The 19,683-nt window shown below is 33.6% G+C and overlaps 1 protein-coding gene and 1 pseudogene across 2 annotated transcripts; one reads left to right on the forward strand and one right to left on the reverse strand.

Moving 5' to 3' along the window:
- Positions 1 to 741: 741 nt before the first annotated feature.
- On the reverse strand, positions 742 to 8,017 carry LOC105790352 (calcium-dependent lipid-binding protein). 2 transcript variants are annotated; one of them, XM_012617917.2, is made up of 12 exons: positions 7,799 to 8,017; positions 7,521 to 7,629; positions 6,252 to 6,353; positions 5,570 to 5,620; positions 5,183 to 5,303; positions 3,897 to 4,018; positions 3,636 to 3,734; positions 3,385 to 3,465; positions 3,198 to 3,283; positions 2,819 to 3,044; positions 2,179 to 2,343; positions 742 to 1,503 (listed from the first exon to the last, which is right to left on the reverse strand). In XM_012617917.2, the coding sequence occupies exons 2-12, from the start codon at positions 7,623 to 7,625 to the stop codon at positions 1,111 to 1,113; spliced, it is 1,551 nt and encodes a 516-aa protein (XP_012473371.1). In that variant the 5' UTR covers positions 7,626 to 7,629; positions 7,799 to 8,017; the 3' UTR covers positions 742 to 1,110. The 2 variants fall into 2 exon arrangements, with proteins under 2 accessions (XP_012473371.1, XP_012473370.1); XM_012617916.2 differs by having other exon boundaries at positions 7,788 to 8,017.
- Positions 8,018 to 11,024: 3,007 nt separating this feature from the next.
- Positions 11,025 to 14,021, forward strand: LOC128042952 (17.3 kDa class I heat shock protein-like; annotated as a pseudogene).
- The last annotated feature ends 5,662 nt before the right edge of the window (positions 14,022 to 19,683 follow it).

Consider the following 19,683-nt stretch of genomic DNA (forward strand, 5'->3'; position numbering starts at 1 on the left):
CCCTTGACAGAAAGTATTATTATCATGATAAGATTTTGTCTCCCGTACTTCAAAAAGAACCTAAAAAGATTTACGGAATTTAATCTAAAATACCAAAAAAAAAAAGGTATGCACACTTGCACTACACTGAAAATTTAATTTAATCTATTAATTTGCACTAAGTTAAAGCTTTTAAGTCCAATTTTTGTACCCACAAGTCATTTCTTTTCACTAGTTTTTTACTCAATATTTTTAAGTATCGAAAAATCATTTTTATTAAGGAGAGAGTCTTGAACCCTTGACAGAAAGTATTATTATCATGATAAGATTTTGTCTCCGTACTTCAAAAAGAACCTAAAAGATTTACTGAATTTAATCTAAAATACCAAAAAAAAAAAGGTATGCACACTTGCACTACACTGAAAATTTAATTTAATCTATTAATTTGCACTAAGTTAAAGCTTTTAAGTCCAATTTTGTACCCACAAGTCATTTCTTTTCACTAGTTTTTTACTCAATATTTTAAGTATCGAAAAACCATTTTTATTAAGGAGAGAGTCTTGAACCCTTGACAGAAAATATTATTATCATGATAAGATCTTGTCCTCCGTACTTCAAAAAGAACCTAAAAAGATTTACGGAATTTAAAAAACACCTCACTTGATGGAGATACGCCTGCAAACTCACGAAACCATATTTATTTGACATAAATATATTTAATATCTTAAATTTTTTATAAATTTTATCTCAAAAAGAAAGAAGTCATGGAACTTGCTATTATTACACATTTAGTTACAAACACAGATTCGGATACATGACAAAACAGCAAACAATGTACTTTAAGTGTTGCTTCGAAGGCATATCCAAACATATATCGAAAATAACTTCGCAAAGACCCTCTATATACATGATTGTACTTCTATATCGGACATATCCGAGATAATGACTGCCTACTATCAGAACAGAAACAGAGAATAACAGACCAAACAGAAGTGCTGTGTTTGATTACTACATGCTACAAACTGTTGAAACCGGACATCGCGGGAACAAGCATGGAAAAAAGAGGTTCGAACGGTACGATCTATCCACCTTCCCAAAATGAAAGGGGTGAACTAGTAGTTGTTCTATGAGTTACTGTGGCCTAGCACCACCATTTTCTTCCTTGCTTTCGTCAGGAGTGGTGGTGGTTTCACTTTTCTTGCTGGAATGCCCTGTAACTGTCCTCCCCATGAACTTTCCTGCTTTGCTCAGTCCACTCCCCACCATCCCGACTCCAGCACTGACACCACTTCCCACCATCCCGACTCCAGCACTGACACCACTTCCCACAAGTCCAACTCCAGTACCGATACCGGTACCAACCATACCAACACCAGATCCAACCAGTGAAGCCGCTCCGTCAAGTGCGTCCATTGTGCTTCCGATTACTCCGGCTTCTTTCAATCTCTTCCTTTCTTCTAGGATCCTCTTCTCTTCTTCCAAAGCAATCAACTGTTCCTCCTTGTTAAATTGATGGTACAAAAGCTGAAAGCATAAAATCGAGACTATATTAATCTGAAAAAAATACAATACTTGACTGAAGATAAACCTCATTCACAAAAAAAAAAAAAAAAAAAAGGTTAAAATATGCTTCAAGTCTCTGTACTCTTTGCACACTTGGACTTTAGTCCCTCTATTTTAGCTTTCACAATTCAAGTCAAATTGTCAATACCATTAAAATTTTTCTCTTAAATTCATTGGTATGACATTCTGAAAAAACAAAAAATACTCACTTGGTAGCTATGTAACATAAAAAAACTGACATTGTAATGAACTAGAATTTAGAAGAAAATTATAAGGATATACAGAACTGGACTTGAATTTTGAAATCTGAAAAGTAGAAGAATTAAATTCCTTGAAATAAAAGTAAAGGGACTAAATTTTAAATATACGAAGAATACATAGACTTGGAGCATATTTTAACAAAAAAAATGAAACTCGACATTCCAATGGTATAAAAAAGGGCATCAAATAGATAAAACTAGAAGCAAAAGGAGGATAGAAGTAGATAAAACAGGTATACCCAAAGCCAAATATGCCTTCGACATGGGTAATTCAAGAAAAGAGAAAAATCGGAGGAACATATGGACATAATTACATTAAAAGCAACTATTAAGACTAATAAATCAAGCATAAAGAAAGCAAATTCTAAAACAATACCTTAATGGTACAACTTCCCCTGTCCTTGTTATCTTTTATTTTAAGTGTATCGAGTGAGGACAGAAGGTTCAGATTAACCTCCTTTGGTGTCTCCGGTTCTAGTTCGATCAAACGGAATTTCGCAATTCCCAACCTCTTGTCTTGCCCAATGTCCTGGTCGAAAACCTGTTTGAAGAATATCAATGTCAAATACGAGTATATGCATGGCACGGACGTACTCAGTTTTTTCTAAGTTTTTCCATGTATTAAGAGTGTTTTGGAATGTCATATCCCCTATAACCATTTCCCAAAACACATCAGACAAGAAAAATCTCACTTATAATCACATAAGGAGGGAGGGAGAGCAGAGGCCAAACCAGGAATTTTTGTTGGGGGCGGAATAAGATTAAAAAAATTTTGGGGGTCAAAACTACAAATTGTGTGTTAAAATAGCTTATATTAATTTTAGAAAGGGCCAAAAATGAAAATTTCCCATTGACGAAAGGGGCTAAAAGAGATTAAATCAAATGACTTAGGTTTAAGATGAGCTAAAAGTGCAATTAGAACATTTAACCAAGGGGGATAAGGCCACTGCCCCCTGGCTTAGCCACTAAGATGATAGCATAAGCAAAAAAGAGGAATAGAGAAACTGATTCAGAACCTCTACAGTCAGTTCCTGCGTCTCTCTATCTTCGGCAATCAACTCAAACGTTTCATTCCAAATGGGATTCAGGTTGTTCTCGATGACTTTTGTTTTAATCTTGAAGAGAGGTCGGATGTGCACGACAACATAAGGATCAGATTTTCCAATCATTTCCAAGTTCTTTAAATTATTCGCTTTGACTACAGTAACTTTCAGCTTTCCCTCCGGCTTAAGCTCTAATTCACTGCATAACAAAAGAAGTGATATTCAAGCAACATACCGGAGAAATTCCAGAAATTCAAACCAAAACAAGTGTGCAACTAGAGCTTTTTTCTTTGGTTTTTCAGTTTATCACTCAAAATGGAAAAAGAGCAGAGAACCAATGTTTTGGAATTACCTTGTATCAACTGGTATACCACCAATTGGAACAACAATTCTGTGTGGCCACTGAAGCATGTCTGTGACAATTGAATTCACAGTATCCTACAGAATACAATAAAGTTGGAACAATCTACAATCTCAGTTAGTGTATCTAAGAATAGCAAATCGGTCAAAACATGGGAATATAAACCAAGAAAACTTACATCAATCATGTCTGAAATTCCGGGAACCGCTGTTAAGCTTCCACCAACAGCTTTCAGAGTGTAATCAATTCTGGGCTTTGGCTGATTGAATTTAAAAAAGGAATCAGTGATTTCAAAACAGTTTTAGATAGCATTATTCCGAATTTCGACATTTCGTAGCAAAACTTGAATGAAAAAAAAATGTATGAAAGCAGAAAGGACATCAAACAACCTATATAAACCCCATTGCATTTGCAGCAATGTAACAATACCTCTGCAAGGAGAGCAACAACTACCGCAGAAATACAAGGAATCTCTTCAGCAAGTTGGAAGATGACACGAACAACAGTGAAAACTTGGAGATTCTTCAACTGCATCATAGGGCAACACACTAATAGTGAACCAATAATCTCATGTCATAAGAATTGAACTCATAAAATAGAAGAAGTGATACAGTATGTCACAGTGTTGAAACATTATTACATTTGCATTTAATATAGATGAAAAGTTCGAAAGGCTGCTGATGTGCTGACCTGAATCGGTATTGAGGCAACAAGTGCAGCTTCAACACCTAAAATTATACTTGGATCACCACCCCACCGAAGATCAATATCCATCGTGATTTGGCCTTTCTTAAGGTTCTGAACGCGAATACCTGCATTGCGTAAGCAAACATGCTGGTAGAAATGCTTAAAGCGAGGAACTCACAATAGTTTACAGAACTTTAAAAATCAAATTGAGCAGTAAAAAGGTCCCTGCTAACAAAAACCAGTTATATGTATGCATACATTTGAGTCTCGTGGTCTAACCATCTCACAAATTAACCAAAGTGCTCCATCATGAAAAAAGATCACAAACCTAAGACAAGACCAAGACACTCTCCACAAAAGATTTAGATCGAGAACTTTGGAAAGAAGGGAGATATAACTTGAATAAGCTAAAAGCCAATGGGGAGAATAAAAAAAGTAAATGCCGTGGTAAGAAAGAAATTCGGACAATCAGGGGATCAGGAAGGTTGATTATCCTTTCAGCAGATACAAAGTTTCTTTAAGTATAGAGTTATTAATCATCTTTCGAGCTAAAAATGAAATAGATTCTTGAGTTTTATGGTTAGTTGATTAGCTTTTTCATTAGTTTAATGTAGTTAGTTTGTTCATAGGTTAACTTTATTTAAATTCGAGTTGAAATTTAAGTGTACTTTTGGTGTCTGTTTTAGGACCAAAACCAAGTCAAAGAGTGTCAGAATTACGGAGATAAACTCAACAACTCAAGTGGTGAGAGCACCTTGGCAATTGGTTTCATGGATGCTATGTTCAGGTGTGAAAAAAGAAAAGGCATGAAGGCAAAGTGCGAAAACTTGTCTCGGACATTACTATTTGGGGCCAACAGGGATTCTACTTTGACTAGGCTTTTGGACTATTTAAGCATTAAAATTATTTTAGAATAGAGAGAAGCCACAACTCGAGATATATGTATAAATTACATTAGGATTCTTAGATTAACTTTTCCATTGGTCAAAAAGGAAATTAAGGGATAATTAGATTTGTGTGAAATATATCACAGGTCTAATCTCATAAGAACACAAAACCTTGTTTTATATCAATTTAGTTTTAGATTTTAGCACTAATTTTCATTATTGATTTTCTGGATATACTTAATGTGCAATTTTCGGTTTGGGGTACACTAATTTATCACTTTATTATGAGCTGCCTGCAATAGCATATATTTGCATTAGAAAATTCTGCAACTTGAAAACATGACAAAACCCACTAGCTAAAAAGCAAGCAAAATGAGGTCACAGTTCTCCATTAAGTCATACCTTCGATCTTGGGAGCTACAGTACCAAGAGACAGTTTACTGAATTTTAGTGACGTAATACCAGGAGGTCGGTATTCTTCCAAGAGAGGTTCAACAGACTCTTTGATTACTGCTGACGCTGCCTAAAAAGATAACATTTCAAAATAATTTAAACAGTGAACCTAATGTAGGTTTATCTGCGAGCAAATGTAGCATATAAAACAACTGCAAATTTAAAATTATTTTCACTCAACAAAACATAAAAAAAGATGAATAAGTTGCCAAAATTAAATCTATTCTAGTGGAAACACTCAGTTAAACAAAAGGCACACTGCTAAGATTCTTTAGCTTTTACGAGCAAAATCTCGTTCGGTCGTAAATATAACCATAAAAAGAACAAGCAGCTTACCTCTGCAACAAAAGGCCATAACTTGCTCAAGTGCTTGTTCAACCATTTCACCTAAAAGGGCCAACCACAGTATAAAATGGTAAGCAACTATACTGCATAAAATCTTAATCACAAAATTAAAGTACATTTATTCAATACCTAACACATGTAGATATATCTGGTAGCCAAAGATGCATATTTTAGGCAATAAAACCAACAAAAATGCATCATAAATACACTTATTATGCTCTGACTCTTTATTATTCTTGAATTACACATATCCAACACCCATATTCAATGCATATTTGAACATGCGTATAGAAATATGATCCTCCAAAGACTCTCCAAATACATGAAATCTTGGAAAAAAGAACATGCTCGTGTTTCACAGTCATACCCAAATCAGAGTAACAAAGGAATACATGACAAAATACATGGGCATATCAAAATTTATATATAGGAATTATTAATGTCCCAAAATTTATATGAATAAAGCAATATTATGACAGAAAAAATACACAACAATGACACGAATATACAAATTATTAGGTCTAGAAAAATTCCAAACTTCCTGTGAAGAAATAATTTTTGCTTTTACAAGTGAAACAAGAGAAATTTGATTTTCTTCAGGTTGAACTTAAACCACAGTAGCCTAAAAGAAGGTTAACAAGAATCTTAATTGATTTGACACCATTAAACCAACCTGTTCATAGACAGGGAAAGATATCCATTCAGGATAATTATCACCACAAATTTTCTTCAAATCATCTCTACTGAGAGCCCCAAGAATTTTTATATCAGCTGCCTGTCAAAGAAGACAAATATTATGATTAATAAGGATCCAAAAAGTTTCATTCATCTGAAAGCTTAAAAGCTCACTAAGTTGCAAGATCAGATTTCCGCCCATAAAGACGAACCAAAAATGGAGCAAGGGACATATACTCCTCCCCATTTTTGCATCAAACTAAAATAACATGAGGATTTGAAACAAAATACATGAAAGCACAAAAAAATTGAAGTTAACAAGCTACTATTGTAGTGACAAAAAGACTTGTAAGTTGGCCTCAATATCCAAGGTTCAAACCATGTGAAAAACATACACCTCCCACAAATTTGAATATACCAAAAAAGAAAAAAACAAAGAAAGAGCTACTGTAAAACCACCTTGTTCAACCCATTGAGCCTAGATTGTTCATTGACCAAGCAACCCAAGCACAGCTCAAGAGTTCCACCCAATAACCATGACCACACTCTAGAAGGTCATGCGACTACCTATGAGCTCCCAGAGGTCAACTCACTTGTTACATCAACGACCACAGGATATTCTACCACTAGGATGGTCACCGATACCTCTCACCAATTGACCACCAAATCCCATCAAGAGGAAAATACATGATGCTCAGAAAGTCCTCCAAACGGGTATAAATAGCCCAATTTTCACAGCTAACCATAAGTATACATTCTCACCTTACTCTACCCATTTCCTTTCTCGAGCTACCCTCATTGACTTAAGCATTATAACACGTCCCGGAGAACTACCTCCGGCACCCTCTAACCTTTTTCTCCTCCTCTACAGGTATTTGACCACTTTCACTACTTCAACCCCAACCCAACATCAACATACCACGAAACACTCAATTAATTTCTTATAACCGCCCTACTACATACAATCAAATTTGATTAGGATGGTAAGTAGCAAATTAAAAATTCCTTCTACTAGAGGATGCTTAAGCTGACACAGCTCCATCAAGGAAACTAAACTTAAAAAATTAACTCATCTACTGATAAAAAAAATGAGAGGTCATTTAATACAAGGAAAATTACAATGAATGTACTCACTCAACTACAAAGTTCAGCGTTCTCTTTAATTCATTTCATAAATAAATGAAAAAAATAGCAAAGTTAAACGAATTGCGATTAAATAATTAACGAAATCTAAACAGATTTAAAAAGTTGAGTGAAATAAAGATACCTTGGCGATTCGTTTAGTGCTTCGGTACTTCATCATATGACGCCAACCAGCCATCAATGAAATCCCGAATACCATCCCCATAAACATCCCAGAAACCAACCCCATTTTCCTGGATTTCAAACATAAAACCTTTTTAAAATAAAAAAAAACTAACCCAAAGAAGTATAAGTAAGCAAGTAAGCGTAAGATGCATGAAATGATAAACAAAGAAAGAAAGAGTTAAAGTGAAATTAAAAATTGGGATCCAAAAGAGGAAAAAAAAATTACGTTTAAACAACCTGGTTTCTCTGTTCCTTTTTTTTTTTTTTGCTTAAGAAAACTTTCTTCAATCCAAATAACTCAGTGATTTAAGCTCCAAAGGAAACGTCTCTAACAAAAAACGAAGCTGGAAATGGCAGCTGGGACTGCAAATAAAATACTGAGAGAAAAAGAGAAGCATTCGAGTAATGTAAAAGCAAAGTAGAGCTGGATTGAGGATTGGAGGAAGACAAAGCCGAGAGAGACTCTTCTTTGCCTTAAAATCCTTTAGTGTTTAATTTTGGTATAAAGCAACATTTAGTTCTTTAACTTGTCAATTTCTCTCAATTTAGTCCTTTAATTTCTTTTGTCTATGCTAGTTTTAGAACTCAGCAACTTCTCCCAATTTAACCGATATCTAATTTAGTTTCCATTAAGGTATGATGATATGATATTTTAAGAAAGTATTATATGTTATTTGAAAATTTTTTAAAAGTTATATAAAATCTAAAAATACAAAAGATTATAAAGAAAGTATATATTTTTCTTAAAAATTAGATGATGGCACATTATCACATTTTAACAAAATTCAAGTTTATGGATCAAATTGAAAAAGTGTCAAATTCAAGCATACTTAGGACCAAAAAATCATGGACTAAGATAGAAAAAGTTGTTCATATCAAGGACTAAATATTGCTTTATCCTTTTCATTTTCTCTTTTCTAATTACACGACTGTCGGCATATCTTAAATATCCTGTTTCAATCTTTCGTTCTTACAAGTAAATAAAAAAAACAAATACAGGGATATGACTGTTTTACCAAACTAACTCAAAAATAAATTATATTTGTAAAAATAACTCTAGTTCAAAAACAATCACCAAAATAACCTAAAATAAATAGTACCCACTCTTTTTTTGCACCAATGATTGGCTAATCATTGTGTCAGACTTAAAAAAATTATTTTTTTGGGTTCTGGCCTGTCAATGGCCGGAACCCATGTATTTTTTTTAAAAATTGTATAATACTGATATACGAAAAAGAAAAAAAATTTGGATGTTGGCCTGTCAATGGCCGGCACCTAGTACAAATTTAAAAAAAATTTACTTTTTTTTCGTGTCAGAGTCAGATATAAATATACGAAAAAAATAAAAAAAAAAATTTGGGTCTTTGGCAATCAATGGCAAGGCACCAAGATCAAATTAAAAAAATTCTTTTTTTAGAAATGAGCAGATATAAATATCTGAAAAAATTAAAAAAAATTTTGGTCTTTGTCAATGGTAGGCACCAGTACAAATTAAAAAAATCTTTTTTTAGTGAGTCGATATAAATATATGAAAAAATAAAAATTTTGGGTGTTGGCTCTGTCAATGGCGGCACCCATTGATAAAGCCAAACACCAAAAAAATTTTAATTTTTTCAGATATTTATATCGACTCGACACTAAAAAAAAAGAATTCTTTTTAAATTTGTCTTGGTTAAACCATTGACAAAGCCAAGACCCAAAAAAATTTTTTAAATTTTTTGTATATTTATATCGACACAAAAAAAGAATTTTTTTATTTTGTCTTGGTGCTTACCAAGACTCAAATAAATTTTTATTTTTTCAGATATTTATATCGACTGACACTAAAAAAAGAAATTTTTAATTTTATCTGGTGCCGCCATTGATGTGCCAAAGACCCAAATTTTTTTTTTATTTTTCGTATATTTATATCGACTCGACACGAAAAAAATAATTTTTTAATTTTGTCTTGGTGCTTACCATTGTGCCAAAGACCCAAAAAATTTTTTATTTTTTTTCATATATTTATATCGACTCGACACGAAAAAAAGAATTTTTTAAATTGTCTTGTGTCTGGTCATTGTGCAAAGACCCAAAAAATTTTTATTATTATTTTTTCAGATATTTATATCTGAATCGACACGAAGAAAAAAAGCAATTATGTTGGGTCTTGGCCATTGTGAGCCGTAACCCAAAAAATAATTTTTTTAAGTCTGACACAATGATTAGCCAATCATTGGTGCAAAAAAAGAGTGGGTACTGTTCATTTTAAGTTATTTTGGTGATTGTTTTTGAACTTGGGTTATTTTTACAAATATAATTTATTTTTGGGTTAGTTTGGTAAAACAGCCCAGGAATATAGCTTAAATAAGTACAGAACCCCTTTAGAGGAACTCACTCCTCGTAATTTTTTTATTTAATTAATCTTGGAGAAACTACATAGTTAACTAATTATAAAAATAATAATTTTAGGTATCCAAAATAAAATGTTTACAATTTAAGTACCATGTTATATAGTTCGGTCATTTTGGTCACTCATGTTAAAATCACAACCAACAAGTAGACATGCCCTGTTAAAAAAAATGGTATAATAACAAATTTAGCCTTAATATTTACATATTATATTAACTTAGTCATAAATTTTAAAAATTAACCCTCAAAATTTACAAATAATCTCAATTTGATCCTAATTCTTGAATATTTAAAATATATATAAAAATAAAAAATATATATAATAGTTGTAACACCTTGATTTGACAAACCGGGTCGGATTGGGAAGACAACACCAGTAAATGATGCCTAGGTTGCTGGACTTAGCCCAATGAAGGTTGGTGATTGTATGGTGAAGTACTTCGTAGAACTTCGCCAATACAGATATATTCGTGAGTAATGGCAAGGTAGAGATGAGGGCGATGACCTTATTAGGCGGGCATTTTCGCAAATGAGATCGTCACCCGTGTTTTTACGTAGTGACTAGAGTAAGTAAAATAGCTTATGGAACACGTTTAAGTCATTCCTATTGGAGGTAACATGTTGATAATTAGGACACTTGGAGGGCCTTATAAGATGTGATTAATTAGTGGAAGCGTACGAGAGCTAGAAATGATTGGAGATAATTCTGATTAGGATTTGTCTGTAAGATAGCTATAAATAGGATAAAGTAGTGGTGGAGAGAATATTTCTAAATCATCTTCTCCACTAGACCTTGTTATCATCAAAGAAACCAGTATAGTTCTTTCTTACTAACGAAGGCGTTAACTATTAAAGCTTAGGAGAGCTTCTACGATAATTGTCTACTAGTAAATTCTTAAACATTCTTTTAAGTTTTACCAAATAAATAGAAAGGTGGTAGTATATTTTGAATACTAGGTATGAAAGAAACTTCTACCCAAAACTGTTTGCATGTCTATAAATGTTTGCTATGTCATAGCCTTTTGGTAGTTTTTGATGATTTTAGAAGTTGTTTCATTGTTTACTTAAAGACATGGGAGAAGGCCCTAGTACAAAAGGCAAGAAACCAGTAGAGTAAATAAAGCTCTAGAGTAAAGCATTTTGGTGAGTTCCTTCGTACCTAGAGTTATAGGATCTGTATTGTTTCGATTAACAGTTTCTGTCATTCCGCAAGGTAAGTGCCATTGTCCCTTGTCACTGGTGTTCACATCTAGAGAAATATGTTTTTAGAGTCAGCTGCATGCATGGTCAAACACGACAAAAGAACTTCAAGATGTGGTGTATGTATAAAGTATGAGTACTCATTCCTTGGTGCATAAGCTCCATATCTAGACTGGTGTGAGGATGTATGGGTGGAATGATATATACATTGATCTTGAAGATCCAGGACGAATTTTTCACCTCCAGTATGGCACGTAGATGCAAACTATGATTGGTGAAAACACGACCTTGCGGAGGAACACTTATGTGCCCAAACAATGAGGGGAGTGATGAATACGAATGAAATGATTGTGTATAGTTTAGTTGAGAAATTATGAAGATCCAGGATATGCTAGGTTTTTTGGGAACCGAGATCAGAAGCTAGCACAAGAAAGAGAGTACAAGAGAAAAAAAAGGGGTGTATGATTTGATGCACGTTATATGAAAAGAATAAACAATAAACCTATTATTCAAAAAAGGGTTAGACCACGTAAGTAGCAAGTCCTCAGAGCAGATATGTTCGCAGTGTCATGCATGGTAACTTAGACCAGCTAAGTACGCCAATGGGCGAAGTGAGTTGCGATAGAATTCACCATATGTCTTATGGGCTAGAGGGATGTGTCTTCCAAATATGGCAAGTTAGTTGTCAGCCTGAGTTTCTATCCCTTAATGTCTGTTATTATCTTTTAGGAACTCACTAATTTCTTTTGAACTTACCATATTTCCCCCTTGCTTTTAGGTTATTAGATCAAGGTATCATTAAAGGAAATCCTCCAGACCTACGACCATTTGTGAGTCTTTTGATTTTGTGGGTAATATGTATTCGCTGAGGGTTATTAGGACTTTTGTTAAAAGCTATCCCTTGTCGAACTGTTGTTTTTAAATCAATGTTTTGTATTTATTTTAAAGATAATTGTAGCCTTGAATGGCTTATTCCCACCCGCGATTTATAAAAGTGTTTATGATAGCCATCGCAAGCTATGATTGTGTATTTTAAATCTTTATGCAAGGCAAAGTAGCCTTTTTAAAACAAATTTCCAAATAAATATGAGTTAGAATTTATGAAATGCTGCACCACAGAAATGGAATCTACAAAATTGTGAGAGTGTTTTAAAGAGAAACGTTGGAGTAGTCCAATAGGTCAAACTTGTTACATTCCATACTCGGATCTTGTGGATGGGTCAAGCGTGGGGTGTCACAATAATAAATATAATTATATTAATATTAAATAAAATAAAAATGGCCCTCTGATAAGTGATGAAAGTAACATATTTTAATCTCGTTCTTAATGCATTTTAGGATGATTATTTATGCAAATTGGTGAATTTTATGCTCCCAATCCTTTGAATTCATATTTCTATACTTAGGTGAGCATTTGCGAGTAAAAGGAATGAAAAACGAGCAAAAATCGGATAAAAATAGCATATTTCAGGGAGCCGCACGAGCTAGACACACGGCCATGTGCCAGACCGTGTCGATTTTGCAAATTGCTTCCCAAACACGCTAAAAAACACAATTTTTAGGCTTTATGGGCATTCTAAAGTCTATAAATACCAAATAGAAGAAGAGAATAGGGAGCCATAAGAGAATATTAAAGAAAACAACTCGAAGAACACCATTGGAGCCAACTCTGAAGTAGATTTCCAACAAGATTGAAGACCTCATTTTAATTTCCTTTGAAGTGTTTATGAGTTTCTTAATTTCTTGTAGTTATTCTGACTTTCAGATGTTTTTATTCAGAATTATGAACTAATTTCCTAGATACTTAGGGAAGATGAAACCTATGATGAATTCTATTATTTAATTTCTATTTTACGCGATAAATACTTGATTCTTGTTCTTAGTTATGTATGCTTATTTATTGTTTTAATATTTTCGAGATATTAATTCATATTTAATGTGCTTAAATAAGAGGAGGAAAAGTTTTTTTTTAAGAGTAGATTTAGCATAATTGAGTGGAGTTACATGCAATCCTAGAAATATGACGACATAAAATTGCCAGATTAGAGTCAAATCTAATAGGGTAATCCATAGATCGAGTTAATACTATGATAGTAGTTTTAATTAGAAAGAGATTTCGATTAATCAACCTAGAGTTAGTTGCTCTTACTCTCAAAAGAGATATTAGCATAATTTAGGGTTTTCTACGAATCAATATACTAAGTGAATAAATTGTTTAATTCAAATTCATAATAATAGATGAAGTCTAGGTGGATTCTTTCCTGGGCATTGCCTCTCTCATTGGTTATTATTATTCGATTATTCTCCTTAATTAATAAATAATTTACGCTAATTGCCTAATTCTCAAATTCATCCCTACACACCTAAAAGCAATTCCAAGAATTTAAAAAGGAAAAAAAAATTCTTTGATCCCAAGTTTCTTCGGCAATCGATGGAGCAACATCTTTGATCCATTCGCCATCAACGTATGGGACCCTTCCAAGAATTTGGAATCACTTTTCCAGGAAAATTCAGCCTTGGTCAACACTCGCATCGACTAGAAAAAGACGTCGAATGTCCATGTGTTCAAAGTCAATCTTCCTGGACTTAAGAAAGAGGAAATCGAAGATGAAAGGGTGCTTCAAATTAGTAGCAAAAGAATGTGGAGAAGGAAGAAAAGAACGAGATGTGGCATCGTGTGGAGCGAAGCCGTGGCAAGTTATCAAGGTGCTTTAGGTTATTTGAGAATGCAAAGACGAATCAAGTTAAAGCTTCCATGGAAAATGGGGTTCTCATTATTACTGTTCCTAAGATGGAAGTGAAGAAGCCTAATGTTAAAACCATTCAGATTTCTAAGAAAAAAACCATTGGTTTAATGATGTTTGAATAGAGTTTACTAACATTACAAAACAATGTTGGTCAAATGATGTAAATTTGTAATCAGAATTTTAACAGTGAAAATGCAAATTTCTTATTCTCCTTATTTATCTGAGCATTCTTTCGTGCCCCTCTACAACTATAGTGCAGCAATCAAAATGGAAACCATTAAAGAACCTGTTTCTTTGAATTTTTGTAGAACGAGGATCAAATTGGGACTATTTGTAAATTTTGAAGGTTAATTTTTTTAAAGTTATGACAAAGTTGATATAATATGTAAAAGTTGAGGGCTAAGTTTATTATTATACTGATTTTTTTAATTACCACGTCAGCTTGCCATTTGTGAGTTTTAACGGGAGTGACCAAAATGATCAAACTATGTAACGTGGGTGCTTAAATTGCAAACTTTTTATTCTGAGTGCCTAAAATGAAAATTTTTGATACATGAGTGACTATTTATATAATTTACCCTAATAATAATGAAGTTTTAAATATCATACATTAAATTATAATTAAAATTTAAAACTAAAAACTCAATAAATATCACAAAATAATATAATTGCATACAACAAGTAAAGATAATAATATTAAAAAAACTCTTATAAAAATAGTTTTGATACTATTTAAATTTAAATAAAATTTCTCGTAAAATTTATACATATAATAATATGTTCAAAATATTACAAATATATTATATTTCAAATAATTTATATAAATAGTAAATCCGTTAAATAACTTTTCTAACCCAAAATAAATAAAGCATTTTAGCGTCAGAAATAATTAACATTAAATCCGAATTATTAGTTTAAGTGGGTCAATTAATGTTCTGTCTATTAATTCTTTTTTTTAATTACAATACAAGGCAAAGTTCGAATAATCAATACGATTAGCGCGACTTGAACCCAGGTTACTTCTGGGGCGGTGAACTCCCTTAACTATCAGGTCAGCACATGGAGTTTTTCTGTCTATTAACTTTACTTTTGATTCTATTAATAGTTAGCATTACGACTTTACAATGTATTATTTCTCCATTTAATGAATTCAAATTATTTACGTTAAAAAAACAATAATTAAATAAAAATTTGAAATTTCTCAAATTTCATCCTCTTTTTCATCTCAACTACAATTTCAAAATTCTTCATCAACTTGATTTTTTTAGTTTTTCTTTTTTAATTTTTCAACCAAATCAAAGACCTGAAAATATACTATGTTTTTGGTTTTCGCACAGTGAAATTTGACTGGGAAATGAAAGAAAAAGAGAAGAATGAATATTGTGCAGTTGATGGTACCCCAGCAATTCGATGCAGTCCATAGCAATAGAGGCAACGGTGGTAACCGCCAACGGCATGGCTCGCAAAAAAACCCAAATTCAACGAGATTCGATGTCTTAGGGTCAGAATTTTTTGAAAAAAATGAGTTAGGGTGTGTTGGATTGGGTGGAATTAAAAAAAAATCAAATCAGGTTGAGGTCAAGTTTGAAGTAAATTTAACCTGCCCACTCCAAGATATTTGCTTCAAAATAAAAAGTAAAACAAATAAATGTTTAAAATTACCCATAGTTCTTTCCCAACCCATAAATAGGAGAATAATGCATTTCAGCGCACTTGAATCCACGTCCTCCTGTATTAACAATGCTCATGTCAATCGAGCTAATACTCAATCAGCCAAATGTGGAAGATCTTTGTTGACACCATTTTTTTGAATGGAAAATGGGGTCGACTTGGGTTTTAAAAAACGAAAACGAAAGTGGGAGTCGCCACCAATCTTTTTTTATGATGTGTGATTGGATCACCTCGAAAAGTGGTTATTTTTAATAAACGGTTTGACTTTATTAAAACAACGATTTTGGTCCACGAAATTTAAAACAAAGTTCGAGTCGATTACGCACGAGGAAGGATTAGCACCTCGTAACGCCCAAAATTGGTACCTAGTCGATTAGTTAATGTCTTGATGTCGAAAATCTGAAAACTTTAAAGAGATTTAAAATGCGATCCTTGTATTAAAATGTTGAAAATTTTCGGGAAAAATGAGCATATTTCACGTTATTCGAGAAAGAGAATCATATCCAGTACATTAGGACACATTGTCTCGAATTCTCGATACGTAAAAAATACTTATTTAAAAGATATTTTAGCCATCTCGGGTTTAAAAATAAGATCACGACCAGTAAGTTAGGACGCGGTTTTTTTAAAATCCCGAGATCGTTTGCAATTTGAGTTCGAAAAATTCGTGCATTTAGATTTATCGTGAAAATCGAAACCCAGTAAGTTAAGGTACGATTTTCTCGAATCTAAACACGAAATGCCATTTTTAAAACAAATATTGTTATATCGAGTAAAATAAAACACGAAATCGTAGTAAAAATGCCAAAGCAAATTACATTTTGTTATGCATGGCAAAATCATAATGAATACGAAAGTATAAAAAATGATATGAACAACGATAATGACATAAAATAGATAAAAGTTAACCTTACAACCTACAAACAATAAAATATAAAACGAATAAAAATTAAAACATTCATTCAAAATAATAATGGAAATGAAATAAATAAAAAGTAAATACAAAATAAAACAATAGTAATGAATAAAAATATAATATATATATATGTATGTTAGAATTATAAAGTATAAAATATACGTATGTATATATAAGAATATGTAAGCATGTATATATACATAGATTATAAAATATAGATATGTATATAAAATGAGTATTTGTATTAAATAAGTTGAATATATATATATATATGTATGTATACATATATAAACAATTATATAATAATAATATAATAAAACATATATATCTAGAATTTACATAGGTAAATATAAATAAAAACTATAATAATAACTATAATAATAGTAAAGATAATAATAGTAATAATAGATATAATAAAAACTAAATAATAAAATTGCTAAAATATAGACTAAATCAAAATAAAAGTGAAAATATTGGGCGAAATCGAAATAAAAAAACAAAAAAAGGATTAGATTGTGTCACGCGCCGAAAGAGGGGGGACCAAAATGGTAAATACCCCAAAGACCCAAAACGCTGCGCTTCGGTGGGGATTAAAATGAACCAAAATAAAATTTTGTGGCCAAATTGCAAATATGCAAAAACTTCCGTGAAAAAGCCACAAAATCAAAGGGACCAATTGCGCAAATAAACCCATAAATGAAAACGCGCGGTTCCCTCCCTTGGGTCGAGTCACCGCGCGGGTCAGAGAAGGCTGAAACGACGCCATTTTGTATTGCTATTTAAACAGAAAGTTTTTACAAAAATTCATTTTTTACAGTTAAAATAAAAAAACTCAAAATCATTCTCTTTTCTCTCTGTTTCTCAAAAAATGATTCCCTTTCTCCCCATTTTGAATCCGGCCATGGCGCCGGTGAACTCGCGCGACGGCTTCACCGTTGCCTCGCCGAGGCTTTGCCGTGCTGAAAAAAATAAAAGAGGTCATCCCCCTTTGAGCCCGTTTTTGCTTTTGCGCGGCCAAAACGAAACCCCAAAGGGTTTCTACGGCCTTGTCGCATGGCGGGAACACCGACGGTGGCGCGACGCAGGTAAAAGATACCTCCTTTTGATTTTTTTAAAAGAAGAGAAATCGAAATAAAAAAAATGTGAAAAGTAAAAGAAAACAGAAAAAAAAAGAAAAGCAAAATCACCTTCAAAATTTTTTCTTTTGATTTCTGAAAGTCTGTAAAATAAGGGAAGCCAAACCCCTTACACTGATAATCTTCGACTTTTTATATCCCGAAAATTACATGTTTTTCTATTATTTTTCTATTTTTTGTTGTTGTTGTTTGGTTGCTTTTTTTGTTTTCTTCCTTGCAAGTGACGGCGTAAGTGGATGGGTCGACATGACCGTGGCGGTGGTGGCGTGGTGTTGGTGGCGACGTGACGTGGCGGCAACAGAGCTAGGGGGTAGAGGGCTGAGGCGCTAGAGTTTTTTTTCTGAAACCCTAGCTTGACTTTTGGGGAATTGGGCCTTGGGTTTGGGTTAGGCTAGTTGGGCTTATTTTTGGGTTTGTTATTGGGCTATTCGGGTTTAGGTAGGTTATTGGGCTAAGGTTTGCTGGGTTAGTATTTGTTTAGGTTTTTTTGGGCAAAATTGGGTTGTACAGCTGCCCCTCTTTGCTCGTTTTTGTGTAACGAGAACAGACCAAAGACTAAAAAAGACCAATTTTACCCGGTCTCGCTGAGTCCTAACTTCTCTTGACGCTTCTCTTCAAGTAGCTTCACTCCAGTCCATTGTGCATCATTGCTTCGATCCATTCCGCTGCAACTTCAAAAAGACAAGACTTGTAGCTTCAATCCACTCGCTTTGATCTGCTCAACTATCGTTTAGGGATACAGAATCTACAATCTTTGATCTATTCCACTACTGCTTAGGGTGATAGGACTAATCGTTTAAATCTGCTTCTCCACTGTATTGGGAAGATAAGATTCACCATCTTCGATCTACTCCACTACTGCTTAGGGTGACAGAATCTGCAATCTTCAACCTACTCCACTACTGCTTAGGGTGATAGGACTAATGGCTTAAATCTGCTTCTCCACTGTATTGAGAAGATAAGATTCACCATCTTCGATCTACTCCGCTGCCAAATACAGGAAGACAAGATCTGTTATCTTCGATCTCCTCCACTGCCAAATATAGGAAGACAAGATCTGCTATCTTCGATCTCCTCCGCTGCCAAATACAAGAAGACAAGATCTGCTATCTTCGATCTCCTCTGCTGCCAAATACAGGAAGACAAGATCTGCTATCTTTGATCTCCTCCGCTGCCAAATACAGGAAGACAAGATCTGCTATCTTCTATCTCCTCCGCTGCCAAATACAAGAAGACAAGATCTGCTATCTTCGATCTCCTCCGCTGCCAAATACAGGAAGACAAGATCTGCTATCTTCGATCTACTCTGCTGCCAAATACAGCAAGACAAGATTCTGCTATCTTCGATCTACTCTGCTGCCAAATACAGGAAGACAAGATCTGCTATCTTCGATCTCTTCTGCTGCCAAATACAGGAATACAAGATCTGCTATCTTCGATCTCTTCTGCTGCCAAATACAAGAAGACAAGATCTGCTATCTTCGATCTACTCCACTGCCAAATATAGGAAGACAAGATCTGCTATCTTCGATCTCCTCCACTGCCAAACACAGGAAGACAATACCTGCTATCTTTATTGATCTGTTCTCTGGGGAACATGACCTGTATGTTCTATTTTATGAACCTAATTGTGCCTAGTGATTAGGATGACATGATCGGAACGAATCAAATGCTCCTAACTAGATGTGTATGAATGAATGCAAAATGTCATGAAAATGATTCCCTAATGCTTAAGTTATCATCACGCAAAAGCTTATCAAGGTTTTATCACTGATGTACTACAACACCTTCTTGCTCGGCTGGCATATCCAAAGAAACACTTAATCTGATTGCCCCCCACTGTGAACATCAAAGTTCAATCCATTGGGACGTAAGAATGTACCATCATTCTCCCACTATAACCCAAGGGTAGAAAGATATGACTTTTCTCAATCTTCTTCTATCACAATTCAAGGATATAGAATGTGAAACTCTTTGGTCTCCTACACAATTCCCAAGGTGTCATACCAAATGTTTATGCACAATTGCAAAAAATTTTTCTCCGAAAAAAAACCTCTTCTT

Source organism: Gossypium raimondii, chromosome 8, assembly GCF_025698545.1.
Source record: "Gossypium raimondii isolate GPD5lz chromosome 8, ASM2569854v1, whole genome shotgun sequence".
Classification (NCBI taxonomy): Eukaryota; Viridiplantae; Streptophyta; class Magnoliopsida; order Malvales; family Malvaceae; genus Gossypium; species Gossypium raimondii.

Bases quoted from the DNA above. Each gene is read 5' to 3' on its own strand.
- LOC105790352 (XM_012617917.2), bottom strand. From the start codon at position 7,625: ATGGGGTTGGTTTCTGGGATGTTTATGGGGATGGTATTCGGGATTTCA. The intron at 5,621-6,251 runs GTTGGTTTAATG...TGGCCCTTTTAG, and splicing joins CTTTCCCTGTCTATGAACAG to GTGAAATGGTTGAACAAGCA. The intron at 3,045-3,197 runs GTAATTCCAAAA...TTTGTTATGCAG, and splicing joins GGTATACCAGTTGATACAAG to TGAATTAGAGCTTAAGCCGG.